Source organism: Uloborus diversus, chromosome 2 (assembly GCF_026930045.1).
Source record: "Uloborus diversus isolate 005 chromosome 2, Udiv.v.3.1, whole genome shotgun sequence".
Lineage (NCBI taxonomy): Eukaryota > Metazoa > Arthropoda > Arachnida > Araneae > Uloboridae > Uloborus > Uloborus diversus.
In genome coordinates, this window is record NC_072732.1 from 149,289,235 (window position 1) to 149,314,062 (window position 24,828).

The 24,828-nt window shown below is 30.7% G+C and overlaps 1 protein-coding gene across 1 annotated transcript in view; it reads left to right on the forward strand.

The window, feature by feature from the left end:
* The first annotated feature begins 707 nt into the window (after positions 1-707).
* Positions 708-24,828, forward strand: part of LOC129216594 (zinc finger protein 184-like) — a 44,510-nt gene continuing 20,389 nt past the window's right edge. The window contains exons 1-4 of the mRNA XM_054850808.1: positions 708-821; positions 5,479-5,572; positions 12,683-12,862; positions 19,367-19,695. Of these exons, the coding sequence (XP_054706783.1) occupies positions 708-821; positions 5,479-5,572; positions 12,683-12,862; positions 19,367-19,695 (717 nt within the window). The remainder of the gene's footprint in view (positions 822-5,478; positions 5,573-12,682; positions 12,863-19,366; positions 19,696-24,828) is intronic.

The window sequence follows — 24,828 nt, forward strand, 5'->3', positions numbered from 1 at the left end:
ATAACACAGCTTTTTTAAAAATACAGTGAAATTTCACTTCTCTATTCTCTATGCTTAAATTCAGTAACAGGAAGTTAAGAAATGGGTTAAAACAGTTTCAGGGACGTTTTCAAATGTCTCAAAATGATTGGTATAAGGTCAATTGGGGTAAGTGCGGTCTTGGGGCAAGTGCGGCTTAGGTTAATAATCAGAAACCGGGAATATCTGCAAGGCTGCTGTCATCTGGGTAGCTTGATAAACGTTATTACTTTGCACTGTGTGCATTAGATCGCGCTACATGAATAGTAACTCTACTCCCTCCCCGGTTTCCTAACTTTTCTCATTCCCACTACAGTGCCATGTTGTTATGGTTCGAGAAATCGTTTCTTCTGTTGTTGTTCTCACTTTTTCGTGCTTCCAAAACGTAAGTACAACTATTTCATGTCTGCTTTTCGTATTTTTGAAGCTGAGATTTATTTTTTTTACTTTCAAATCAATTAATTTTAGGGCTGCACTTGCCCCAGAAAATTATACGACTGGGAAAGTGCGGCCCGAAAAAAAGGGGCAAGTGCAGCCTCGCATTTTTTGGGGCTGCACTTTCCCATTAATCTGGCAATGTTATTTTATGACAGATATAATTCGTTCGCAACGATTTAATGAAGCAATGTAATTAATTTGTAATTCTTCCGAAATTATTCGAGGAGGAAGAAAGTGACGATAATGAAAATATGAGTTTAAGGGAAGATTTACATGATGAAATGAGAGTCGAAGAAATGATTGCCACAGATCAAAAACAGCTAGAAGATATCATTCAGTGGGGAAGGCATCCAACGGAGAGAAAGGTAGGCGACTGGGTTCTTGTGAGATTTTCTAAAAAAAGATGACTAAACATTTTGTAGGACAAATTACTAATGATAATTTCCCTGAAATTAAATTTTTAAAGTTAAAAGCGGCTGGAAATTATAGCACTGTGTTTAGTTATCCTTCAAGAGACGACGTTAGCGAGATCCAAGACGACGACATTGCATCAATCCTTCCAAATCCCTCTTCAGATCGTAGAGGAAATTTGATATTCCAAGTAACGTTTTCAGAATATAATACAAATTAAATGGTTAATTACTATACTTATTTATTGTTAATTACTATACTAAGTGTACTTATACAAAAAAATAAGTTCAAGTTCCCAAAGACATGTTACCTTTTGTCAGTTGTATAGTTACCTTTTGTATTATTAAGTTAATATTTTATAAGTTCGTTGATATTCAATTTTTAAAGATTATTCCTTGGTATGCAAGTTTTGTTTTTGTTTTTTTAAGCTTATTAGCATAATAAAAGTTATCTTTCATGTTCCTTATTTAATTTAAAATAAAAACTTCATAATTTTGTTTAAAAATCCATTGTTCCTTGAACGTTCTTCATTTTACATTGACAGTTTTCGTTAGGAAAAATGTAATAATTTCCCAATGAATAGGTGAAAATTCAAATAAAAAAATCGTTTTTAATCAGGAAAAAATACTCTATTGATTGCACTTGCCCCTTATTTTCTCAAATGGTTTTAAAAAAAAATTCAGATAGGTGATGCTCTTGCCCCACTTTTATTGAGAAAGTGCGGCCCTAGAGCACAATAGTTTAAAATGTTTTTTTCAACTTTTTTACCTGCAATGATTTTAACAGGCTCATGTCTCGGGAAACACACTAAAACAGGTAACATACGAAATAAAAATTAAAAAATTTGTATCAAGTCTTGTAATGTCTAGGCCTTAATAAAGTCGAACTGTACAATTTAAGGGCTGCATTTCCCCCAACTCATCTTATTCATAAAAAATCGTATAGATACCCTTTTCCATGACGTGAAATTTCAACCTACGCTAGGAGCCTTGGAACGCATCCCTCGCATTGAAATTCGACAGTAATATGCAGGTGACATTGACACCGTAAGCTTTTTGAAAAAGGGAGCAAATTTACAAGAAACGAAAAATTCCCGTGACCATATATTTCTATAATACCGTAACATTTGTTAGCCGGCCAAAAAAAAAGGCAGTTCAATATCATCGTCTTCCATAACATTTACAGTAGCTTCCATACTAGGTGGATATTGGCACAATAGTCTCATTGAAATCTAAAATGTTCATCCACGGGACACATTCTCAGCTGCCAGAAAACACAAACGCGGCATGGGCGCCCATGTACAAAGTTTTAGGGGGGGGGGGGTCAGATATTTTTCTCATGGTTTAGTAGGATATTTTCACATGGAAACCGATTTCATTACAGATTAGAATTATGGAAAAATTGACATTTTTAATAACTTATTCATTAATGGCTGGAGAAGAAATGTTTTTACATTTTTGCGAAGAAAAATGTACTAAAAGAAAGAGGTAAATTCTAAAGCAGAGGGGGGGGGGGGGCTTGAGCCAAAACATGCCTTCCATATCGGCGCCCATGAAACGCGGGGGGGGTACTACATTGGCAGTTATCTCTTATTCTTTTCTTTCTAAGCCATAAGGTGAATATTGGGGAAATGTGAAAATTTCGATGCTAAACAAACTAATGACGTCAAACAGATAGAACGTATGGCGTTAATCTGAGGTCAGCTCGTAATTTCCGAAGTCTTCCGAATCTGATTGGTGCAAATTTTACTCGCGTAAAATTTGCACAAGTCAGATTCGTTTTAAACCTCCATTCCTTTCTTCTTCTTCTTTTTTTTTTGAAACTTTATTTAAAAGTAGTTTTTAGAAATCGCTACAAACTACTTTTTTTTGTATCGAACTACTCGCTACACTACTTTTTTTGAAAAGTAGTGCGCTACACTACAAACTACTAAAACATGTAGCTACTACAGTAGCGTCGCTACTTGTAGCGCTCTACTTCCAACCACTGAGCAATCTATTTATTAGTTTTTGCAGAAAATCGACAGGGTCCATGTCGTTTGATTATGTGGCATGTAAAAGATTCCTCAAGCACTCGTTTGGCTTGGAGTGCTGTTTGCAAAATTAATGTCCTAGTGCACTTCTGCATCAAAGACAGCCCAGATATCTTCATCTAGTAGAAAAACTGGGCGTCGAAATTCTCATGGGAATGGCAGCCTCCGATAGTGGTGCTACATGAAAGAATTAATGCTATTTTTTCTGGTTATTGCACTAGGTTTGCAAAAGGTTGTGCCTCGAGTATAGCCCCATTAAAAAGGAAAAAAAAAATGCCTTTATATATATTTGCAAGTAAGAAATCATCTTTATTCTTACTATCTATAAGTTAATGCAAATTCCATATTTTTTCTGTTAAATATTTTGCTGCATTCAAACGTTCCACATTTACTTCTTTCAAACATTATGGTGTTGAGAAATCATTATTAAAATCATTTTTTGTTACCTGATGCCTCACCTTTTATTTTTCTTTGTCTTTAATGGCCAAGCAGTAAAGTCCTCACTTATTTTCAATCAGAAACTTTCAAATCTACATGATCCAGAATTGTACCCATTTCTGACAAATTGGCATCAAGAACCCACCATAGTGTATTGAATCCATGTTCATCATCAAGTTCATGCATTGAAACAAGGCTCTAACTTGTTTTTGATCTTTGTGGGGGGGGGGGGGGGGGGGTTGTGAGACAGTTGATTAGTCTGTTAAAACGGAATTGCACTAAATGGAGTTTATTCAGCTATAAAAAAAAAGAAACAGATTGGCTTTGAAAATGCAGCTACTTTGTAAACCATGAACCTAGCAAAAGTGCAGGAGTGCACTTTTGAATAAAATGTATTTATTTTGTGAATGCTTCATAATATGAGCTTTAATGCTCCATGTAGTTTAAACTTTTTCTAATGTGCAAATATAATGTTACGTTCTGAATACTATTTTTCAAATTTGAGAGATGATCTGTATAGTGCTAAAAACCTTTAAATTTGAAACCTATGGTCCCAAGGTGTGCATTATAATGGTCTTGTCTGTAAATAACAATTCACCCACAGCTTTGCTCATGATAAAAAATAAAGTGTTGTGCTTGATATTTTTTCATTAATTTCTATTTCTTTATTTATGACATGAACTGGTTCTGAAATTTAAATGCTTTTCAATTTATATTTTAGCTTATTTCTTCTGTCACTGGTGCTTCAAGAGGGGAGGCTGGTCCCCTCTTCTGTATGTATGCACAGCACATAAACTACAAGTGTATTGAAGTGAAATGAAACGAAATAGCTATGAAATGGAATATTTTTTTTATTATTTTGTATTCAACTCTCTTAGGATCTGAAGAAGAGAACTAAGATATTTGGTACTTTTTGAAATTTCTTATCCTTTCTCTTTCGGGAAGTGTGTTTACAAACTACAAACATACACAACTTTTGTCTGAGGTTTAATGAATGCCTAATGGCCAAACTTTTTCTCTGCTTTTGCTTGAAAATCAAGCATAAGAAAAGCACAAACTATCAAATATTCCGTTTTTATGTATGCATTTACTGTCTGTCCATCACAAGAAAAGCCCCTGCCGAAATGTCTGTGCCGATCTATTGCTATGGCAACGAGGCATGTCTCAGTTTTCCAAGGGAAGCTTAATGTTGAAAAAATCCGTACAACTGCATAATAGCGAGAAGACAAGTGGCGAAATGCTGCCAAAAAAAAAAAAAAAAAAACCTCCTGCTAACCCTTTCAAAAAATGAATGAAGTCTGTTTCAATGGCTATGGACAGGCTCAGACTTGAAGACGGAAGCTTTTCTCATGAAGGACAGACAGTATGTATGCAGAATATGTACTTATGTTTAAAATATCTATGCTTATATCTATGAAATTATCAAGCTAGTAAATATATGTACATCATTTTTTTAGGTTTTTTGTACCTTGGATTTTCATTTAAAAAACAAAAAAAGTTTTTTTAAGGCTATGACACTATTTCATTTGTAAGATCAAATACATAATACAAACATTTCATTTGGTATTTCAGTGTAATTTTTATCTTTATCACATTTACATTATTGCGATTGATGTAATTTGGTCTTACTTTTCTGTAAAAAATGTAATTTTTATTTATGTTTTGACAGCAAGGAATAAATCAAAATCTGAAACTTAACAAAAGATTAGCAGTTAAAAAAAAAGTAAACTTTTCTTTATTAAAAACAAAAGTTTTACTGTGAACTGTATGTTTCAAGGAAAGCCTGTTGAAATTCAAAACTACTTCTTGCTCCTTCCTCCTTGTAGAACCAAACTTCTGAGATTTTAGTTTGTTGATTCGTTTTAACTGCCATTGTATTTAAAATGCCCAGTTTTCATTGTTAATTTTTGCCTTGAATTTATTGGTCAAATGAAGTTTTCATTCCTGATTTTGTTATGCATATAAGTTACCTTCAAACAACCTTTTCATTGTATGTATTAATAATTAATATGTAACCATTGTCAAATTGGGTGTATAATATTTTTGAATTGTTTTGTAACTTAAAAATGTTGAATTATTTTGATAACTTTAGGTTCTATAGAAAACTACTTTTATTAACTGTAGTAAAACTTTGATTATAGGTTTCTCATGCTTTTTGTGCAGCAATGAATTTGCATCATCTTCACTTTTGGCCAAACATATTCTTCAACATGGTCATGATAGAGCAACTGGACAGTATGTATGTGAAATATGTCAATATACGTCCCGCTTTGCTGGTAACTTTGCCAGACATGTTCGAATTCATACTGGAGAAAAACCATACAAATGTGAACTATGTAATAAACATTTCTCTGACAGATCTAGTTTCAGCAGACACTGCAAGGGTCATGACTTTAATGACCTGAAATCATACATGTAGCCAAACATTGCATATGGTTTTACCTACGTCTAAATACGTATTTTCTGCTTTTCAAATACAGTCAAACCCCGTTAACACGAACAGGCTTAACGCAAAATTTTGGCTTAACATGAAAGAGATGGCATTCCCCATCGGATAAAGCTAGAAATTAGTGTTAAATCAATCGCTTAACATGAAGAGGTTTTAGATGAACTCCTGTATAAGAACAAAGAAAATTTTAAGGTCTTGAAGAAAGAAACTAAATCCTCATAATTTTTCATGAAATTACTTTCGAAAGTCAAAAGATCTCCACTTGCGACATGGATGCCAGCGAGAAAATTCCTCTCCTTGTGTAGGAAAATCGTTCAAATAACGTTGCTTCAAGAAAGTAAGAACTTTAGCTGTAGACTATGCTTACAGTAAAAAAGCTTAGGTGAACAGTGAAATCTTCACCTAGTGGCTGATAAACCTAGATTTAAAATTTAATCTTTAAAAAAAAATGTTTAATTTTGGACATCTGTTCTGCCCATGTAGAGGTTCAAGGTCCAAAAGCGAAAAAGCTTTTTCACCCCGTCACTAATCTTATGATCAAGGAAAAATGAGATGTTTGAAAATGCACTGTCTTAGAGAAATGGTCCGAATAGCTATTGCTTGTTTCAAATTACTTGTGTTTCTTACTTAAACTATAAATTTTAATGCTTGGGTATATATTTTTGTACAAAGGTACTTTGGTTTCTATATTTTCTAAGACACAAAAACAGAAAAACTTGTCTGCTTGCACAAACTCCGGTACACACAAACTTGGTTAACACGAAATATATTGCCGTCCTCATCGAGTTCATGTTAACAAGGTTTGACTGTACAAATTTAGATATTATTTGTCCTACTTCATTGTAATTTGTTATCTTTTATAGAATTATAGTTGATGTTTTAGGTTTCAATTACACTACCCAGCACCAAAAATGCATCAGGCTCACAGTTTGTTGTTTCTGAAGTATTTTTCTCCCGAAATTTAAAAATCACAGTAAAAAGTTGAGATTAGCTCTTGTTTTCAAGATCCAAAGTCAATTGTGGTCGTGAATATGAATTGATAAAATTATATCGCTTTAGCATACTTTTGGACAGTTTAAGACACTTTTGGACATTTTTGAACAGTTTTAGACGGTAAAAACCACCTGTCCTGTCCCTAAACCAATTTTGAACAGTCCAAAACCCAACCCTGAAATAAAGTCATTTACATCTTAGTGTTCTTCTACAAAAAATTAGTAAAAAGTCTAATATTTCAAGCCAGGATGCAGACAAAAATTTCTTTTTGATTTTATCAATCAAGGACTATGTGAAATAAAGTGGAAATTGGAGAAAATAATACAAATAAATAAATCATGTGAAAAAAAGTGTTCTTAAACAAAAAAGTTGAATTTACCATTAGCTTTTAGATGCATTTCGTATTATAACAATGTGGAAAATGGCTGTAATTTGAGTCAATGTGTTCTATAAATTTGTTTATGATTACATTCCTTCTATGTGTTATATCTTTTGTTTTCAGTTAACCAAGTCTTAATAAGAAATATAATTTTTTTTTCAAAACAATTTCCTTTGAAACAATTGACAGTTTTAAGACCAGAACATCTGTTTATAGTTTTAATGCATTTTTTGTGCTCTTAATACGTTTCTTAGTGTTAATTTATGTGCATATTTTTCCTTTTACATGCTTTCAAATAAAATTTCTTGTTAGCCCCAATTTTCTAAAAGAATTGACCTGCTCAAGGAGAATTTTTTCATAACAAATTCGCTTTCAAGAAATTGGATTTTTTTCTCTATTTTTCCCAATGATTTGTGTATGAATTATGTCTAGTCAGATTAAAATTTATTTGTAAATGAAGAGAACAGAGAGGTATGCTTTTCTTTTTTTTTTTTTTTTTGCTAGCATTAGTTCAAACAGCTTATGTATTTGCATCCATAAGTATTTTTTTTTTAAATTTTAATTAAAAGCTGTATTTACTCATAATGTAATCACCAGTGTAGTATAATGTGTGAGCATCTTCCGTAATCAACGATTTTGGTTTTGATAAATAGATTTTGGTAGTAAAAAATCTCAATTTATTTTAAATGAAATGCATAACCCGAACAAACATTTTGCATAAAAATGCTAGATTAAAATTTGTTCATTAGTTGTTCCAAAATGAGCATTTAATGCAGTCTTGACTTAAAATTATTTCTGTTGTGAAGTTTATCGAGTGCTAATATAGTGCAGCTCAGCTCAGGATTCTTGGCGCTCAGTCTTAGACAAGTACACTTCAAATTAATTGAAAACAAGGTAAGCCTAGGTTGCTATGGTCAACCGTTAACAAAACAAGTTTCTTTCCCATAGCTTCACTTTTTGCTTACGATAAAAATGAATTTCAAAAAAAAATTTGCAACAAACTTTCTGAAAGATCGCAGACTGTGGAAGTCTTGCATTCTTCCACCAAGTGCCAACAGTGCTGAGGTGCACAATACACATGTGTGTGCATACATGCAAGTTTTTATTTCCTCCCCCCCTAGTCATTCCAATTTTTTTGTAAGCTTTCTAAAACATACTAAGCATTAGTTCATGGCGTGGCTCTAACTAAATGAGAAATAATAGACCTACTTTTAGAAATCTTTTTTGGCATCTTAATATTTTTTAGTGATTGTGTGATTTCAAACCAGTATTGCTGCATCTTCATTTTTTTAACACTCTTAATTACATATTAGGTTGCGTTTTTGATGAAAATAATATGTTCAAGACTTGATATGACATTTTTAGAAATTTTTTATGCTCTTTTTGGACTTAAAAATACTGACAAAATGTTTCCACTGTTTGCCAAAATCCTGCTTTTTAATCTTTCATGTGAATTTTAGCGCAGCTCATATGCTGTATTATGACAAGTGCAATTTTTTGTGAAACTAGTCTCCTGATTTTACTATTTCACGTTGACTGTGAGGAATATTTTTTTTACTCCCCAAAATAAATTTTCAAGAAATTAACACAACACTAGAATTTATAATGCTGGCAAAAAAGCAAAGAAAAAACTGCATACATTCACATTCTGATTCTTTAGACTACTTTACAGTAGATGGGAAACTCAAGAGTCTATTTGGCAGCAGAGGTCTTACAAGAAGACTTAAAAGCGAACCTCAAAAAAAATTATTTCTCTGTTGTAAATGTTTTTTATCAAATAGTTTTCAAAACTAAGTACTTTTTCTTGTGCAACATTTATATCAGACAAAATCACTTTTTTTTTTTTTTTTTTTGTATGTAATGTGCTGTTCTAATTTATTCATGACCTGTTTCAAGTTCCTTTTTTCTTCTTGCCATCATCATCCATAAGTAAATAAATTGATTTTAATTAAACTTTATGCTGCACGATATTTGTATGTTATGTTTGTTTTACACCATTTTTCTAAATTTGTACAAATGAGGAGTTTACTTTCAAAATGGATTATATCCAGTTTTAGATTATTTTGGCAAAACGAAAAGAACGTTTTACGCACAAACACTAACTGTTAGAATTTCGATTTTTCACAATGTTTCGGTAGAATAACAAGTGACTATTGGCATGAGTCGAGGAATTTTTCCTCAATTTTATCAAATCTAAGTTGCCAATTTTATTTTGGATGTATTCCTTTTTGGTGTGAAACAGTGGATATCATCTCTTTCACAAAGAAACACGCATTTTCTAGTTTACTTTCCAAAACGTATTATATCCAATTTTATATTTTTTCAGCAAAACGAAAAGAAACGTTTTAAGCACAAACTCTAACTTCAAATTTTTCACAATGTTTCGGTAGAATAACAAGTGACTATAGGCATAAGTCTAGGAATTTTTCCACAATTTTATCAGACCTAAATTGCCAATTTTTTTTCAGATATATTCCTTTTTGGTGTAAAAACGGTGGATATCTTCCCTTTTGCAAAAAAAAAAAACATTTTCTTCAGAAATAAACTTTAAATTTGAAACAAAATATTAAAAAATTTTAATTTAATTTTTGTTTATTCTACTTTGTTCCTTTCTGCTTACTTTATTCTTTTCATTGAACATTTCAAAAAACAAAAAGGACCTTCGATCCAATCAAGTACAGTATCCCCTCGTTATATTGCTCTTTTCTTCTGTCTCCCAAAATATTAAAGCCTAAAATAAGAAAAAACTGCTTTAAGTTTGATACCATTTCTGAAAACATATGGTATTGCTCATAGAAGATCTCTTTCTTCTTTATTTTGTCAATGAACAAAGAGAAGCTATTCTTCTGAATTCGCTGGAAAAGCAGCAGCAATTCCTGTCATCCAAATGTACATACCTGCGCAGTATATTTCAGTTTAAGATAATCTCTAAACTACTTGACGTCTTCTTTTGTATTGATGCATTGCCTTTAGAGTGAGTGAGATACATCAAGCAGGTGTCATAGTAACCCAAGAGAACATATGCCCTTCTTTTAGTACAGAAAAGACTTGTGCTTGGTTGCTTAAACGGGAATTTGCATCAAAGAAAGGAAGAATGATCTGGATGGGCAAAAGAGTTTTCTGTAAACAATGTGGTTACTTTTACTTTTCACATCCTTTCTACATCAAGTCAAATGGATTACAAAGTCTATTGGGAATAAGAGGGTATTGGAATGCTCACTCTTATATGGCGATAGTTCAGAAAGCTTGTCTTCATTCACCATTTGATGTTTTTAACTCTTTGACGGTGAAAATTTACTTAAATTTCAATCTTGTTTAAGTTTCAATACGTGTGAATTACATTGAAACCATTAGAAAATCATGTCAAAAAGAACAAATGCTAATTTATTTGTGTATTGGACTATTTTTAATGACCTCCGTTATATTGCGCTTTCAGATATATCGCTCTTTTTCTTTGTCTCTCGAAAAGTGTGATATAACGAGGGGTTACTGTATGGATAATGGAACCATCCAAGCCAATTCAAATAACAATGTTGTATAGGTATTAATAGATCACAACTTTTATCACATTTAATTACAATTTTTCAATTAATCACAATTTAATCATTAATTTATCACAATTTAATTTTAATATCAATTATTTAATATTAACTTAGTAATCACAATTTTAGATCGTTCTTGCCTAACTGATGACAGACTTGCACAAGGCGCAAGGTGCTGCGATCTCTTAATATGGACGGGTATCATGCTTGATTGGAAATGCTCAGCCAGTGTCTTGCTCCTCTATTTTATTTGTGAACTGCTTTTGAATTAGAAGTGGAATTCAAATTTGGATGTGTGCCTTTTTGATATGAAAATGAATGATTGGATACCGGCAAATAAGGGATAGGTTCCACTTTGCTGCAAAAGACCTGGCGAGAAATAAGGGGATGGATATTCACAGTTTAGGTGGTAAAACCAATGTTTATGCATTTTTTAACAGTAAATATAAACCACTTCGAGAAGAAAGAAATTCATGGGTAGATAGGGCTTATACTAGAGATTCTGAAAACAAAAGAAAAAAAAAATTTCCAAAAGTGGATATGATCTGTTTTGAAAGTAAACTCCTTAAATATTACATTCAAAAGATCTAAAAATGATTGTTTTAATCCATACTTACAGTAAGACATCACCTTGAAACTTTGAATTTTCAAATCACATTTGATATAATGTGTGTGTAAATACATGTTTGCATAAATGCATGCATGATTGCATATTGCACTTAAAATTTATGTTATAATATACATATACACACACAATCAAACCTTGATAACCTGAAGCCTTATAGCTTAAATATTCCTATATCTGACAGTTTTCATTGGGTTCCCCACTCTCGAAAAGGCCATGGGAACTTCCCATAACTTGTACTTCCAATAACGCAAAGGTTTTAGCTGGTCCCTTAGGGCTTCGAGTTACCTAGAGTTGACTGTATATATATATGTATAGAGAGAGAGTCATTCCACAGTATTGGACTATCTTGTATGTAAAAACCTAGATTTTGAAATACTCATTATTTTTCCACTAAAATTACAAATGTGAGTTAAAAAGAATAGAAAACTTCGTTATTTGTATTTTTAGTGAAAGAATATCAAAATTTAAAGATGTAGCATTACATATGGGACATTTCACAAAAAAATACTGTGGAATACATATACATGTATATGTCGATACATATTCTTATCTTTCCTTACTGAGATAGTTTGAAAATACAGGATATCAACAATTTTAAACTATTTGAAAATCTAAATTCCCTCATGTACTCTTTATGAAAAAGTAAATAAAAGTGAAATATTTGTTTCATCATTGTTTATTATGATTTCAATTCGATAATTGGTCAGGCTAGTTTCTTTTCGAAGGATATATATCGCTCATTTGGAAGAAGAGTGCCTCAATATGAAGAAATAAAATTTTACAAGAGAAACGTTTGAAGTTGAACTCTTCAGGCAATTTGCATTAAGAAAAGTTAGTTTGCTGTGCTCTCCAGTAGTAAATATTTGGACAAAATATCTGTCATTATTTTCCAAAGAAGATAATGTCCTTTGAAGGCCTTTAAGCGAAAAAAAAATCATAAATTTTTAATTGTGGCTCTCTTTTTCCAAACGAGCAATATGTCAAATATATGTCTTTATGTATTTCAAAGTTACCTGAGAAAAGGTTTTTAAAAAATTGAAAAATGCTCTTTTGAAACGTCTCAGTGTAAAATTTTCTTTTGCCAGTGTTTTAAATTCTGAATTAAGGGTGATATCAGTTAATTTTATGATTTGGATCCAGATAATTTTTGTTATTTAAGTATAAAAAACATTATTTTTCTTTCTCTTTTTTTTTCATTTAACTTCACGTCACTATGTTTTATTGTACCTTCTTGAAGTTTTATTTTACCTTCTTTCATTTATTAAAATCAATGAAGTGTTTCCTTGTATTATTTTATTTAGGAAATAATTCGTACGATAAACTATGTTTATGAACCATAAAACATTTTTTCTAGATGGAAATGTTATTTCACCTGTTCGATTTTCATCTGTTGTGTCATCCTATGAACGAGGAAGAAGCCGGCATTCTGTTTCATCTGTTGATCAGCAAGACTTTGTTAGTCTTAATTTGAACTCAAAAACTGCTCTTGATTATATGCAGTCTTCTGGAAGACCTTTTAAATGTGACCAATGTGGTAAGGCATTCACTCAAAAAGTCAATCTTCAACGACATATGAGGATACACACCGGTGAGCTACCTTTTCGTTGCAGTGTTTGTAGCAAAAGATTCAGACAGCAAAGTAATTTAACTCAGCATAAACGTACTTATAAACATTTTTCCTCACCTTCTGAACTCTCAAAATTCTTTTAATTGGATGTATTGTTTTTCGATGAGAGTTAAATGAAAGCTTTTTTTTTTTTTTTTTTTGCTGTCTTTCTTCAGCAGGGGAGTGCACAGAGTGGGAGAAAAGCCACCTGTTGGCCCGGGCCTGAGCCTGAAGGGGACCCAATATTTTTAAAACTAGGGTGAAATACAGGAGTAAACAATATGGAAAGGGGCCCAAAAAAAGTCATTTGTGACGGGCCCCAAAATTTCTGTGCACCCCCCTGTTCTTCTGTGTTAAAAAGGTATAGTAACATCAGTGAAACTCTTTGTTGTGAAAGTATAAAAAAGTTTTCTCTTTACAGGCAAAAACAACTAATACTTGTCAAATATGATTTTTTCTCTTTAATTTGATCTCTCCAAATGCCGAGTGTGCTTTTAGTGTTTTGAATTTGAGAAAATATTGCATCAATACTTGTCTTTCAGTTTGTGTTTGATGTAGTTGAAAAAAAAATGGAGAAACAGAGAATTTTGTTGGAAAGAAATAATTTTATCACTTCTATTGCTATTCAGGATTGGATTGATTGCTTTTTGTTATCATTAAGTTTGACTTTGCCCTTAGCTTATTATTTGTTGCTATTAGATTGTATTTTACAAACAAAATTTTTTATTTATAAACTTCAAAACTGAATTCATTTTTTGTTACAAAATATTGAAGGAATTAAATAACCCTCAAATGCTATATTAGTATTCAAGAATTATGTGTTTTTATATTTGTCTTATTGTAGTTTTTTTTTTCTATACATTTTCAAACTTTATTATTTTTTTGCACCTAGTCATATTTGTTACATTAATTATTGTAAATATTACATTGTTTGTTCTACAAAAAAAGTAGAAAAGCACTATAATTGTCTTAAATAAATTTTAGGATCCAAATTTTTAATGTGTTTTTACTTGCGACTGGTGTTTATTTTTTACTGTTCAAATTTTCAGTTTCTTTTATTTGTACATCCTTTAATAATGAACAGGCTTTAAAAAGCTCTTAAAATGTAAATAAAATTAAATGTGCAGACCCATTCAAAATACATGTTTGGAATTTCAAAAAGTGACACGTACTGTGTATTTATGTGTTGTAGAAAATATAAACGTACCTAAATCTTCAAAATTATTTTTATTACAAAGGTTTGTATTCAGATTTTAAATGAAGGTAGTATGCTGTATTCAACATTAATTGAAAAATAACTTTTCGAGTTCTATAACGTAATGTTTTAAGTAAACTTACTATCCTTACATTATTTTATAGCTTAAAAATGAAAGTTTCCAGTTATATGTTTTTAAAAACAAAAGTCCTAATACTTTGAAATGCAGGATTATTTTTCTTCTATAACAATTTTGGGTTTTTGTTGTGGTATCCTTTGAAGAAATCAAATGTCATGGTTCGGATTCTCTTGGAATTGCCAATTCTGAGTACAAAACATCTTTCAAGAAGTAGTCCAAGCTATGCACTGCGATTGCAATAGCCTGGTAGTCTACTTAATGCCGTAGACACAATTTTGGGTGACAAAAATAGACCTCCATGTATGAAAATAGTCGTAAAACACCAATTTATTTTTTTTAATATTTAATTTTATTTGATCAAATTTTTTATTTCACTGTTATTCTCTTCCAGGCGGAATTGCCATTCGCATAACTTATAAGAGATTTTTTTTCATTATGTACGTTAATTTTTAAATTAGCTCTAGAAAGATTTGTTGTTGCACATTAGCATTTTCATGTGTGTATTTACCCTTGTTTCATTTTACCATCAGCTTATAATCATGTTCAGTATTGCACAAGTGGTTAACTATTTGGTTACTAACCGATTTCTTCTTTCGTTTCATACATCTTTGAAAATTGATTGTAGTTTTTGTAGTAAGTTTTCTACGTCTTCAATTTAGAATGTAAAAAAAAAAAACTTTTAAAAAAATGACTTTAAAAGATTAAACAATGTACTTTTATAATTGTATGAGCATACTTTACCTTTTCTGTGCTGCACTATCTTTCATACATAGTGGATCGAATTGTTTAGTCAAAATCGTTAATCAATCTCTCTAACACTATTTATTTAAATAGAAACAGTTAATTATGTTATGCAATGGATACATTCTAGAAGAATACGTGTAAAAAAAAAAGGTACCAATGGAAAAAATAAGTGCAGAATCTAAAAAATCAGAATCATTTAAACCAAGTGTAGACAGCATGAAACTTCGTTGATCACAAGTTTCTACTGGTAGAAGTTATATACAGGGGTGAAAGTTTTTGGATGTTTGAAAAATTGTGAGACCTAACGAGATCAAAGTTTAAAAGTAATAAATAATCTGTAAATGGGGGATATATGGGGGAAATTCAGAAAAATGATATTTTTAAATTTCATTTGTATGATTATATTAAAGAACTACCAGTCATTACCTCATGACAAAAAATAAGTTAGTCTCAATGAAATTGAAAATTAGTAATAAATTTATATCTTAAGCAATTATCATAGCTCGTCGGAAATTAGTATTTAATTTTTGAACTATGAAACTCTGTATTTAATCCCTTTATTTTCTCAAAAATTAAATTTGATGTACCCCCTTTTTTTATTTTAAAAATTTCCATCTTGGAAATTTTTGCAACTTTTACCCGTAGTAAAATACTGCCGTTGACAGGCAAACGGCAGTATTGGCAGATATGAGTTTTTGAATATTTGAGGAAACGCATTTTTGATTCAATATTATCTACGGAGAAATGTTGGAATTAGACTTTTTTTCATGCTTTTATTTTCAGCGGATGCCAAATAAGCAAGCGTGTACAATAATGCTAACATACAATCAATGACAAAATGCGAAAAAATGAAAAATTTGCTGTTACTGCCTTTTACCTGACCATGGAAAAACGCTCATTTTGATGTCATTTTAAAACTTATATATTTGTCGTTAACAAAAAGTTTTGTCTGAAAACTTCTAATATTTATCACTGAGTCAAAAAAGGGTTCTTACACATATGAGTAAAAAAAAGACTCTTTAAACTGCTCTTTAAAATCATCTGAGAGCATTGAAAGCTTATAAATTTATTCATAGAAAGGAATTTTACAAGGAGTTTTCTAACCAGTAGTTTTGACTTGGAATATGTGGTGAGACCATTGGCGCCTTGTGCCTTGAAAAAGTGAGGGGGCCAGATCATGGGTGTACTGGCTTTTACCCTGATTCATTTGTTATTTAATAAACAAAACCATAATGTAAATATTTAAAAAAATGTTTTAATTTAAATTTAATCTGTTTAAAAGAAAAAAATGGAATTGCTTTAAATTGCTATAATTCAAAATATTCTTGGTCAATTTTCAAAATTTTTTCTAAAAATTATGCAAATATCTAAGTTTTAATTTTTTATTTGGTGATTTTAAAAATATTAATTTAATAAAAATTGAAAAATATTTGAAGAAAAATTTCGAAAAATTCAAAGATGCTTTTTATTAAAAAACACATTTTTTTTTGCAGTAAATGTTTTTTTTTTTTTTTCCAAATTCGCCGAATAAAAATTAAAGTAAACTGTTTGAAAAAATATATGCTCCAAATTTCATTACTTTATTGGTCCTTGACTTATAAGACTTTGAATGCAAGAAATCAGGAAAAATTGCATCATGGAGAATGAGACTATTTTCTAGTTTACTACATTGGTGTTGTTAATCAGCGAAAGTAAAACTAAAACATCTGCCATGACAACAGTCGCTGGTGGTCTCAGCTAAAATGTTTTTGTTTATTTGCAGGAAGTTTTAAAATATTGATATATATAATTTTTAGCCCACTGGAAACTGCCCATAAAAGTATATTCAACAATATTTTTTATTTTATATTTTTGGAAGTAATGTTTTTTTTTTGTTTCAGATAATTTTAAATTTTGATGAATTTTTAATTTTTATTTGCAGTGTAATATGTATCCTAAGAGTGAAAAATCAATTAGAAATGTCTTTTATTAAATATTAGTTCCCTTTATTGAGTGAGTGAAAAAAAAACTAGTATAAGGCAGGGGCGCCGACTTGCAAAAATTATTGAGGGGGCTGGACATCTCCGGGGGTTTAGGGTGTTATGTAATCCCTCGGAGGTCCCCCACCCCAAATAAAGGTCAGATTTTTGAACCTTGAAAATGCCATATTTTCTGGTGTGTATAATTTTAACAAACATTATATGACACGGCGTTTTCGAAGTAAAACAATCTAAAAATTGGTTTACAAATTTTCTGGTTCAACTTTTACATCATATCACTTGTCTTAGTAAGAGATTTTTTTGTTCTATTTTATGGGGAGCCGTGCAGTTCCGTAGCTAAGCATTGATATTATGAGGTAGGAAGGACACTTGACTTGAATGGAAAGGCACTCCCAGAGACGCCGACTTTTTTAAAAAATGGGGGGGGGGGGATTTTCTAAATTTGAGATGAAAAATAGTGAGTTTTTAAGTTTTTTTTAAGCATTGTAAAGTCATATAATCAACATTAGAACCCCAAAAACTTGACAAGCCTGACACATATTTTTTGGCTTTCAAAAAAGGAAAAAATAAATACAAACACACAGAGTATTTTCGTAAAAAGGTAATTTAATTTACTCATGTTTTTTTTAAGACCAGTTGTTTTTTCATTAGTTATACCGGATAACATATTCAAGTGTAAACGCAGTCTCTCAATGTCTAGGTTATTTTTGAAAACTCGATTTTTCAAAATTTGTTTCACCTCTGTTAAATAAAAGTAAAGCACTTTTGTTCAACTGCAATGATCTGTGTGAGTCCAGTTGATGTAAACAGCCCAATAATGCAAGATTGCACCATTTCACAAACCTCAATATAAATTGCCTTTGGAATTTTGAAAGCATGCGGTGAGCTGGCTTCGTTGTTTTCATACTTTGGTATACGTCGATTCCGAGGAAGCGAAGGATCATCATTTTGTGAAGATTTTTCTTTTAAACACAATTCCCAAAAGTATTCAAAACTATCACGCATCCCATTTAATATACAAATCAAACCCTCATATATTTTTTCCAGATCAGCAACACTTAGATGAGCTCGCCTTAGCGCTGCCCACCGGCAACAGATTTGACCCGTATGTTCGCGCAATGGGACAAATTCTAAGTGTGCTTGCAGCACTAGAACACAATCATTATTCACACTACTCGTTTTCAGTTAACCTGCTTACTACCGTAATAATTATTTGTTTTAACTCATTACTGAATGTATTTTACAAGGTAAACTATCTTCAAACAAGGAAAATAAAAGATAAATTTATGAGTTTAGAAAACATAATATAACTAATACTTTTCTTGATTTATTGAGGGGGCTCTGCTCCCTTAAAAATATTTTTGAGGGGACTTGGGCCCCCTCAGGCCCCATGGAGTCGGCGCCACTGGATAAGGTCCACGTTCAAAAAAAGTAAAAACATAATTGTTCAACAATCTTGGCTTATTTTTCTGAAAAAGAGTTTTTTTTTCCAAAAAACTCTTATGGAGTAAGTTGCTACAGTTCAAGAAGTAAGTTATTACGACATGAAATATGTTCTATCTTAAAACTTAAAAATGACGATTTTTTGCGCCCTTGAACCACTGTGCGGCGCTGGGTGAGACTAATTCCGATGCCTTATTCTAAATATATATCTGTTAGTTTAGTTCAGTTTTTTTTCCATGCTAGATAATGAAGTTTTATAACAGGTTGTGGAAGTTCTTAAGCACTGTCATATGTGTGTTTCTGTGTTTGAAGATGCAGTTGAAATATATTTTGAAAATAACATTAATACAAATTGAAAATAATATAAATTTCATACTGTTTGTTTTTATTTATTTATTTTTATTTTTTAAGAGTGCACTCTTTTATATATATTTAAGTATAAACTGCCAATAATTTTTGTAAAGATCTTAACTTTTTTATTGCTTTTGAGGGTTTCATTTTTTGTTTCTTTCGAAAGATGAGAAAAAAGAAATTAAAGCTTTTTTTTTTTTTTTTGCTTTTTTGCTGATGAAGACCATTCTTATGTTTGTAGAGAAATTTAATAAACTACTTTAAGCTAGCAGTTTATTTGCTCATATTAATTGCTTCTTATCAGTATTAGATACATTTTTATAACATTCATAATGTTAGAACTGTTTTCATTTAATCATTTTGTCAATTATGATTTTAAAAACCTATTTAATAATCCCATATTTACTATCATAAATAAAGTATCAAACTAAGCATTCCAAATTTCATAATGATTTTTTTTCTTTCTTGCTTTATATTTCAAATGTTATTGTAATAAAATGAGTTATACTCTCTTTCTGCATAGTATTCATTGTGTCTTTTTTAATTCATGCATAGGTGAATTAATTTCAATTTTCTCCTAGGTTCCTTAAAATATGGATCAGCAAACTTCACAACAACAGATTCTGAAACACAAAGAGAATCAAAAAATTTATCTTGGGATGCCAATCATAGCATTCAAGAGCATGTGACCGATTTCAACAATGAAGTAGATGAAAATCAAATCAGCATATTAGTTCCAAACAAGCCTTTTAAGTGTTCATATTGTGGGAAAAATTTCCGCTTTAAACATGACATGCGACGTCATTTTTTAATTCATACTGGCGAAAAACCCTTTGTTTGCAATGTATGCCATAAGTCTTTTAGACAATCTGCTCATTTACGTGGTCACAAACAGACCCACTATAAAATGGTTTGATGCATATTTTCGACATTATTAGGGCTTTATTTTAAAGAAAGTATGCTCTTGTAAAATTGAAGCATTTTCCATTGTATTTTGAGTTATTAGCCTAAAATATTTTACATGCAAAATGATACCTTGCCCTCCGTCTTTACACTTTATATTTTATGTTCGAATGTGAGATGAATGCAAATAAATATGATAATTAGTTTTTAGTCCAATTAAATATGATATTTAGTTTTCAGTCCAATTAAATATGATATTTAGTTTTCAGTCCAATTAAATATAATTGTAATTTTTAACGCGTATCTAAGCAAAGTGACTAAAATATTTGTTGGAGTTTACTCAAACATTATAAATCTATTTCAAATTATTTTCTGTTTCTTGTTTCTGATCACTTAAGATCTTTTTCATGTGGAGGTAAAGGGCAGTAACTACAAAATTTTTATCTTTTTTGCATTTTTGTCATCTATTGTACATTATCCTTATTATACAAGCTTGTTTATTGGCTTTCCGCTGAAAAGAAGGCGCGAAAAAATGCCTAATCCCAACATTTTCCTATTGTTTGTATTGAATCCACCACACATTTCTTCAAATATCTCAAACTCATTTCTGCAGATAGTGCCCTTTACCTGCACATGGCAGAACTGTGTGCTGGAAGATGCTTTTACAAATGAACAGCAATTGTTATAAGTTTGGACTGTTCCATAAGTTAACACTACATACATAGACTTTGGTACATCTCCCCCCCCCCCTCCTGCAAGATTTATAAGTGCTCCCCTCCATAAGAATTTTTTTTTTTTAAGTTGAACATAGTGTCATTTTTTCAGAAAATCTGCCCTTACACCTTTTACACCCCACCCCCTCCTTGCCCTTGTGATGTGGGGGTGCTATGTACTCCGCTGAACTGTTCCTCCTATTAGATTATGGAGAAATCCGTGTGTAACCATAACATGCTTCCATACATTTATACGTATTAATATAGATTTTTTTTATAACCTCTCAGCTGTCACACATTTTTTTGCAAATTGACTAACATTGAATGTGGACTATAGAATTGTATTGAACATTAGTGTAAGGAAAGCGTAAAGCAACTGAATTAGACATTATTGCTTTATGCTTTAGTTGTATAAAATATAGATTTTTGTTTTTTGGAAGATAAAATGAGGAAAACCATTTTGTGAAGTGATATAATTATTTTTTTTAGATCCTAAAGTTGCAAGTTTTCCACTTAATGTTGTATTGCACTTACACACTAACTTAAAAAGAGGGGGGGGGATCTTGAATGTATTTATGTTAAGAGTTACATGGAAATATATGTAATTTAAGATCTTAACAACTGAAGCAAAAATTTTGTAATAGAAGTGCTATGTGTTATAATATATGAAACAATTTAAATGAAATATAAAACAAGAAAATTTTTCAAAACAAATTTTCATTTTGCAATGATGAACTTGAAATATATTTATCTATCACAAAAGATCATGATATTGAAGATGAAACTGTTGAGAAGTAAGTATTGCTCTTTTTCTTTTAACTCTTCTTTTCAACATCATATACTTCTTTCAAAAGATAAGGGAGGGTGAGACACGTTGGTCGGCTTTTTTACTTATCATTTTTTATCTCATCAAAAGTTTAATGAGCAGTTCAATTTTCTAAAATAAGTTTCAATAAACTTTAACTAGAATCTTGTAAAGTGGACCAACGTCCCCCACGGGTTGGGCACGTTGGACCGCATAATTCAAACGGCATTTGTTATAATTTTAGTGATATATACTATCAAACGTTGTAACTACCTTATTCTCTTTTGTGTGTAGAGTGAAAAATATAAAGTTTAAAGATCATTATAACATATTAAATTGATTTTAATTGATAAATCATCTTTGATTGAAAACAGTAATAAGCCTTCACCATTAGTACACAATTACTTTTTTTTAATCAAACGAAAAATCAATTATTGAATATTCATGAGGCAATATAAGTTGACTAAAGATGTGTTAAATGATATCTGGGAATATAAAAGTGCTACTTCCAGAGCTTTGGAAGTAGTATTTTTAAAGGACTGGGTTTCTGAAGGATAAGTCATATGTTTCTTTTATGCGAAGTTGCATCAATACTTGCTTGGGGGAAAAAAGCTCTTTTTTTCTTCATTGGATTGCATGAAACAACTCTTAAAAAAAAAAAGAATCCTGTTATACTAATACCATATATTTCAAAGAAAAAGTACAATAAAATTGACAAATTTGAGTTAGCATATCTTTGTGTTTTAAAATCAAATATAAAAAATAAAATTAGATAATCTTAAGTAAGAGTATACTTTTTTATACCTTTAATCAATTATTTGTTTTATTCTGTTTCTATGTAGAACGCTTGTTTAGCAAAACAATTTTAATACAGGAACTTAATTATAGCATGTATACATGTATTGCATATTTTAGTCTTAGAAAACAATTGTCTGAAAAAATTAAGAAGTATATTTGAAAGTATAAATTGTAAAAAATCTTATGGTAAAATTAATTTAGTATAATTTTTGTTAAATAACTATCTTTGTTTTTTTTGTTTTTTTCCCCTCTAAGTTTTTAGTATTATTTCAAAACATGTGTAACATGAAATGAAATGAATGTATAAAAAAACAAACACTTAGAATATTGTCATAATTATTGAGATTAAAGAGAAAAAAAAGTTTGGTCTGGTCCAGCGTGCCCCATAAAGAGTGGACCATCCTACCCCACCTTCTTGGTCTGAAAAAGGGATGTCATAATTTTTTTCTTTTTGACAAAAAATGAAAAAATTGCCCATTATTTTGAACTAAAAGAACTTGCTTTGAGAAAGGAGTTCAATTTTTTTTCCGTAATATCAATGAAAATCGTTAAAAAAATAAAGTTAGTTTTCCGAAAATTACTCAGGACTTCTGAAAAAACACTTTCTGGAATAAAATTTGTTCAATATAACTGTACCATGTGATATCTTTATTGGATTTGTAGGACCATAGTTGCTATTTGTTGGTCATAAAATAAAATAAAAAATATTAATAGTATTAAAATAATTGAGAGCAGTCCAAGGTGCTCCACAGTCCAATGTACCCCACCTCTGCCTACATTATGGCAAAAAATGGTGAAATTCCTATAGCTCCAGACCAGTTCAAATATGAAATTTTCTAAATATTTTAACTACTAAAACATTGTGCTTGCTAATTATACAAAGATTTTAGTTTATGTAAGTTTTTTAAATATGTATTTCATAACTTTATATTGAGCATCTTCACTTGATGAATTACAAAGGGAAAAGAGTACACAGAAGCCCTTCATTATACCACTCTTATTGGGAGAGAGTAAAAAAAAACTTGCTGCACACTAAAAAATAAATAAACCAAAGTAATTGAGAATAAGAATATATCAAATGTACAAATAGTAAATAATTTGTGAACCTACAGAAAGCTTAGTTTATTTTTATGTAAAGGTTTCTTAACAAAAACAAGAAAAAAAAATGCATTTTTATAATAAAAATTAATTGAAAATATTTCAACTATTTAATTTTTAGAGAATTTTGAAATCATAATTGCAACAAGTTGCAAAATATAGTTATTTCTAGAAACCATCCTTCTTTTGTTCATTTACTAAGAAAAGATGAAAAATCATTTCCTGAGGAAGGCAATTTTTCTATTACTCCAATAGTCTCAAATTTGAGCATTAAAAAAAAAAAAACTTTTTATGTGAAATTTTCCTGATGATAGAGAAAAAGTGTGATACATGTAAGTGAGCAATACAATGATGTGAAATACCAGATGTGGCAGAAATAAGTCCGGCATTTGCCACCTCCGTTTCTCTGACGCTAATGGTGTGATATTATGATCATTGTTATCTCCTTGAGTAGAGTTTGGTCTACCATATTAATTGATGCTATGGAATGGAATTTACATTAGTGTATGCCTGTAATACAGCCACATTACTGTCAAGTGACGACAAGCACTTTCATTTGTCAGTCTGCTTCAACAAACAAAATTTCTTGTACTGGACTAAAAACTTCTACAGATTCATGAATGGCCTCTCTACAGCCAAACTGTACGATGTGTTGTTGCTGATTTCAGAACAACAATGTCTCAGTCAAATGCTTTATTAATGCTTAGGACATGAAGGTGAACATTTAGATGATTTCATTTTCTCAGCAAAGTGATTCAGGGTATGTAACAAAAAGTGTAAACATTATTATTTAAAGAAATAAAAACATTTTTCAATGACATTCTAAGAATTAAAAAAAATAATAACAATTAAAATGAAAACAAACAAGCACAGTGGAACCTCAGAAATCCTTACTAATTAGGGCCAAGCCTTGTGCAGAAAATTTCTCTTTTCCAGGTGACCTATTTAAATTCTTGCTATTAGCCCAATAGTGATTTGAAAGTCTTTGTTTTAAGGTAATAATGAAGCAGTTTTACCCCTGATAAAGCATGAGTGCTTAATACATCATCTACGAGTAGCAGGAATATCATTGCAAATACATGAGTACAATAACATTTTTACCAGAATACAGTGATATTTTTCTCTACTGTCTTGTTGTACACGTCATTTCAGTGAAGTGTGTCGATTGTGTTCTGTACAAATTCAGGGTTCATACGCTCCTTCAAAACTCCTCCAATACTCCTTCATTTAAGAAATTTTTCCGAAGGGCCCTTCAGACTCCTTCATTTTGGTTTTAACTCCTTCAAAACTCCTTCTTTTTTAGTTTAAGACTACATAATCTTCCTCTATAACAGTAATATACTTCGATCGATAACTTAACTTCGTCACAAGAGAGAAGATATAAGGGCGAATTTAATGTAGTAATTTCGTGTACTTATTTTTTTCATAAAGATGTGATTTATAAATTGATCATAGAAGTAACAAAAGTTTAAGGTGAAAATATTGTTATTTGACAAAGACATTTCATAAGTGAAATAAAACATGCTTAAATGGTGCTTGGCTATTTTTTCAAGTTTTATGATAATATTGTTTTTTCTCCACCACACTCTGAGCAACATAAGTCAGGTTCTCTAATTATTATTTAACTATTCAAAAATATGTAAGAAGATGTACTACATTAAGGTTATGTGTTTAAAAAAACAATTGTTTAGTAAATTGCAGTTATGATATTGTAAAAAGGGCAATG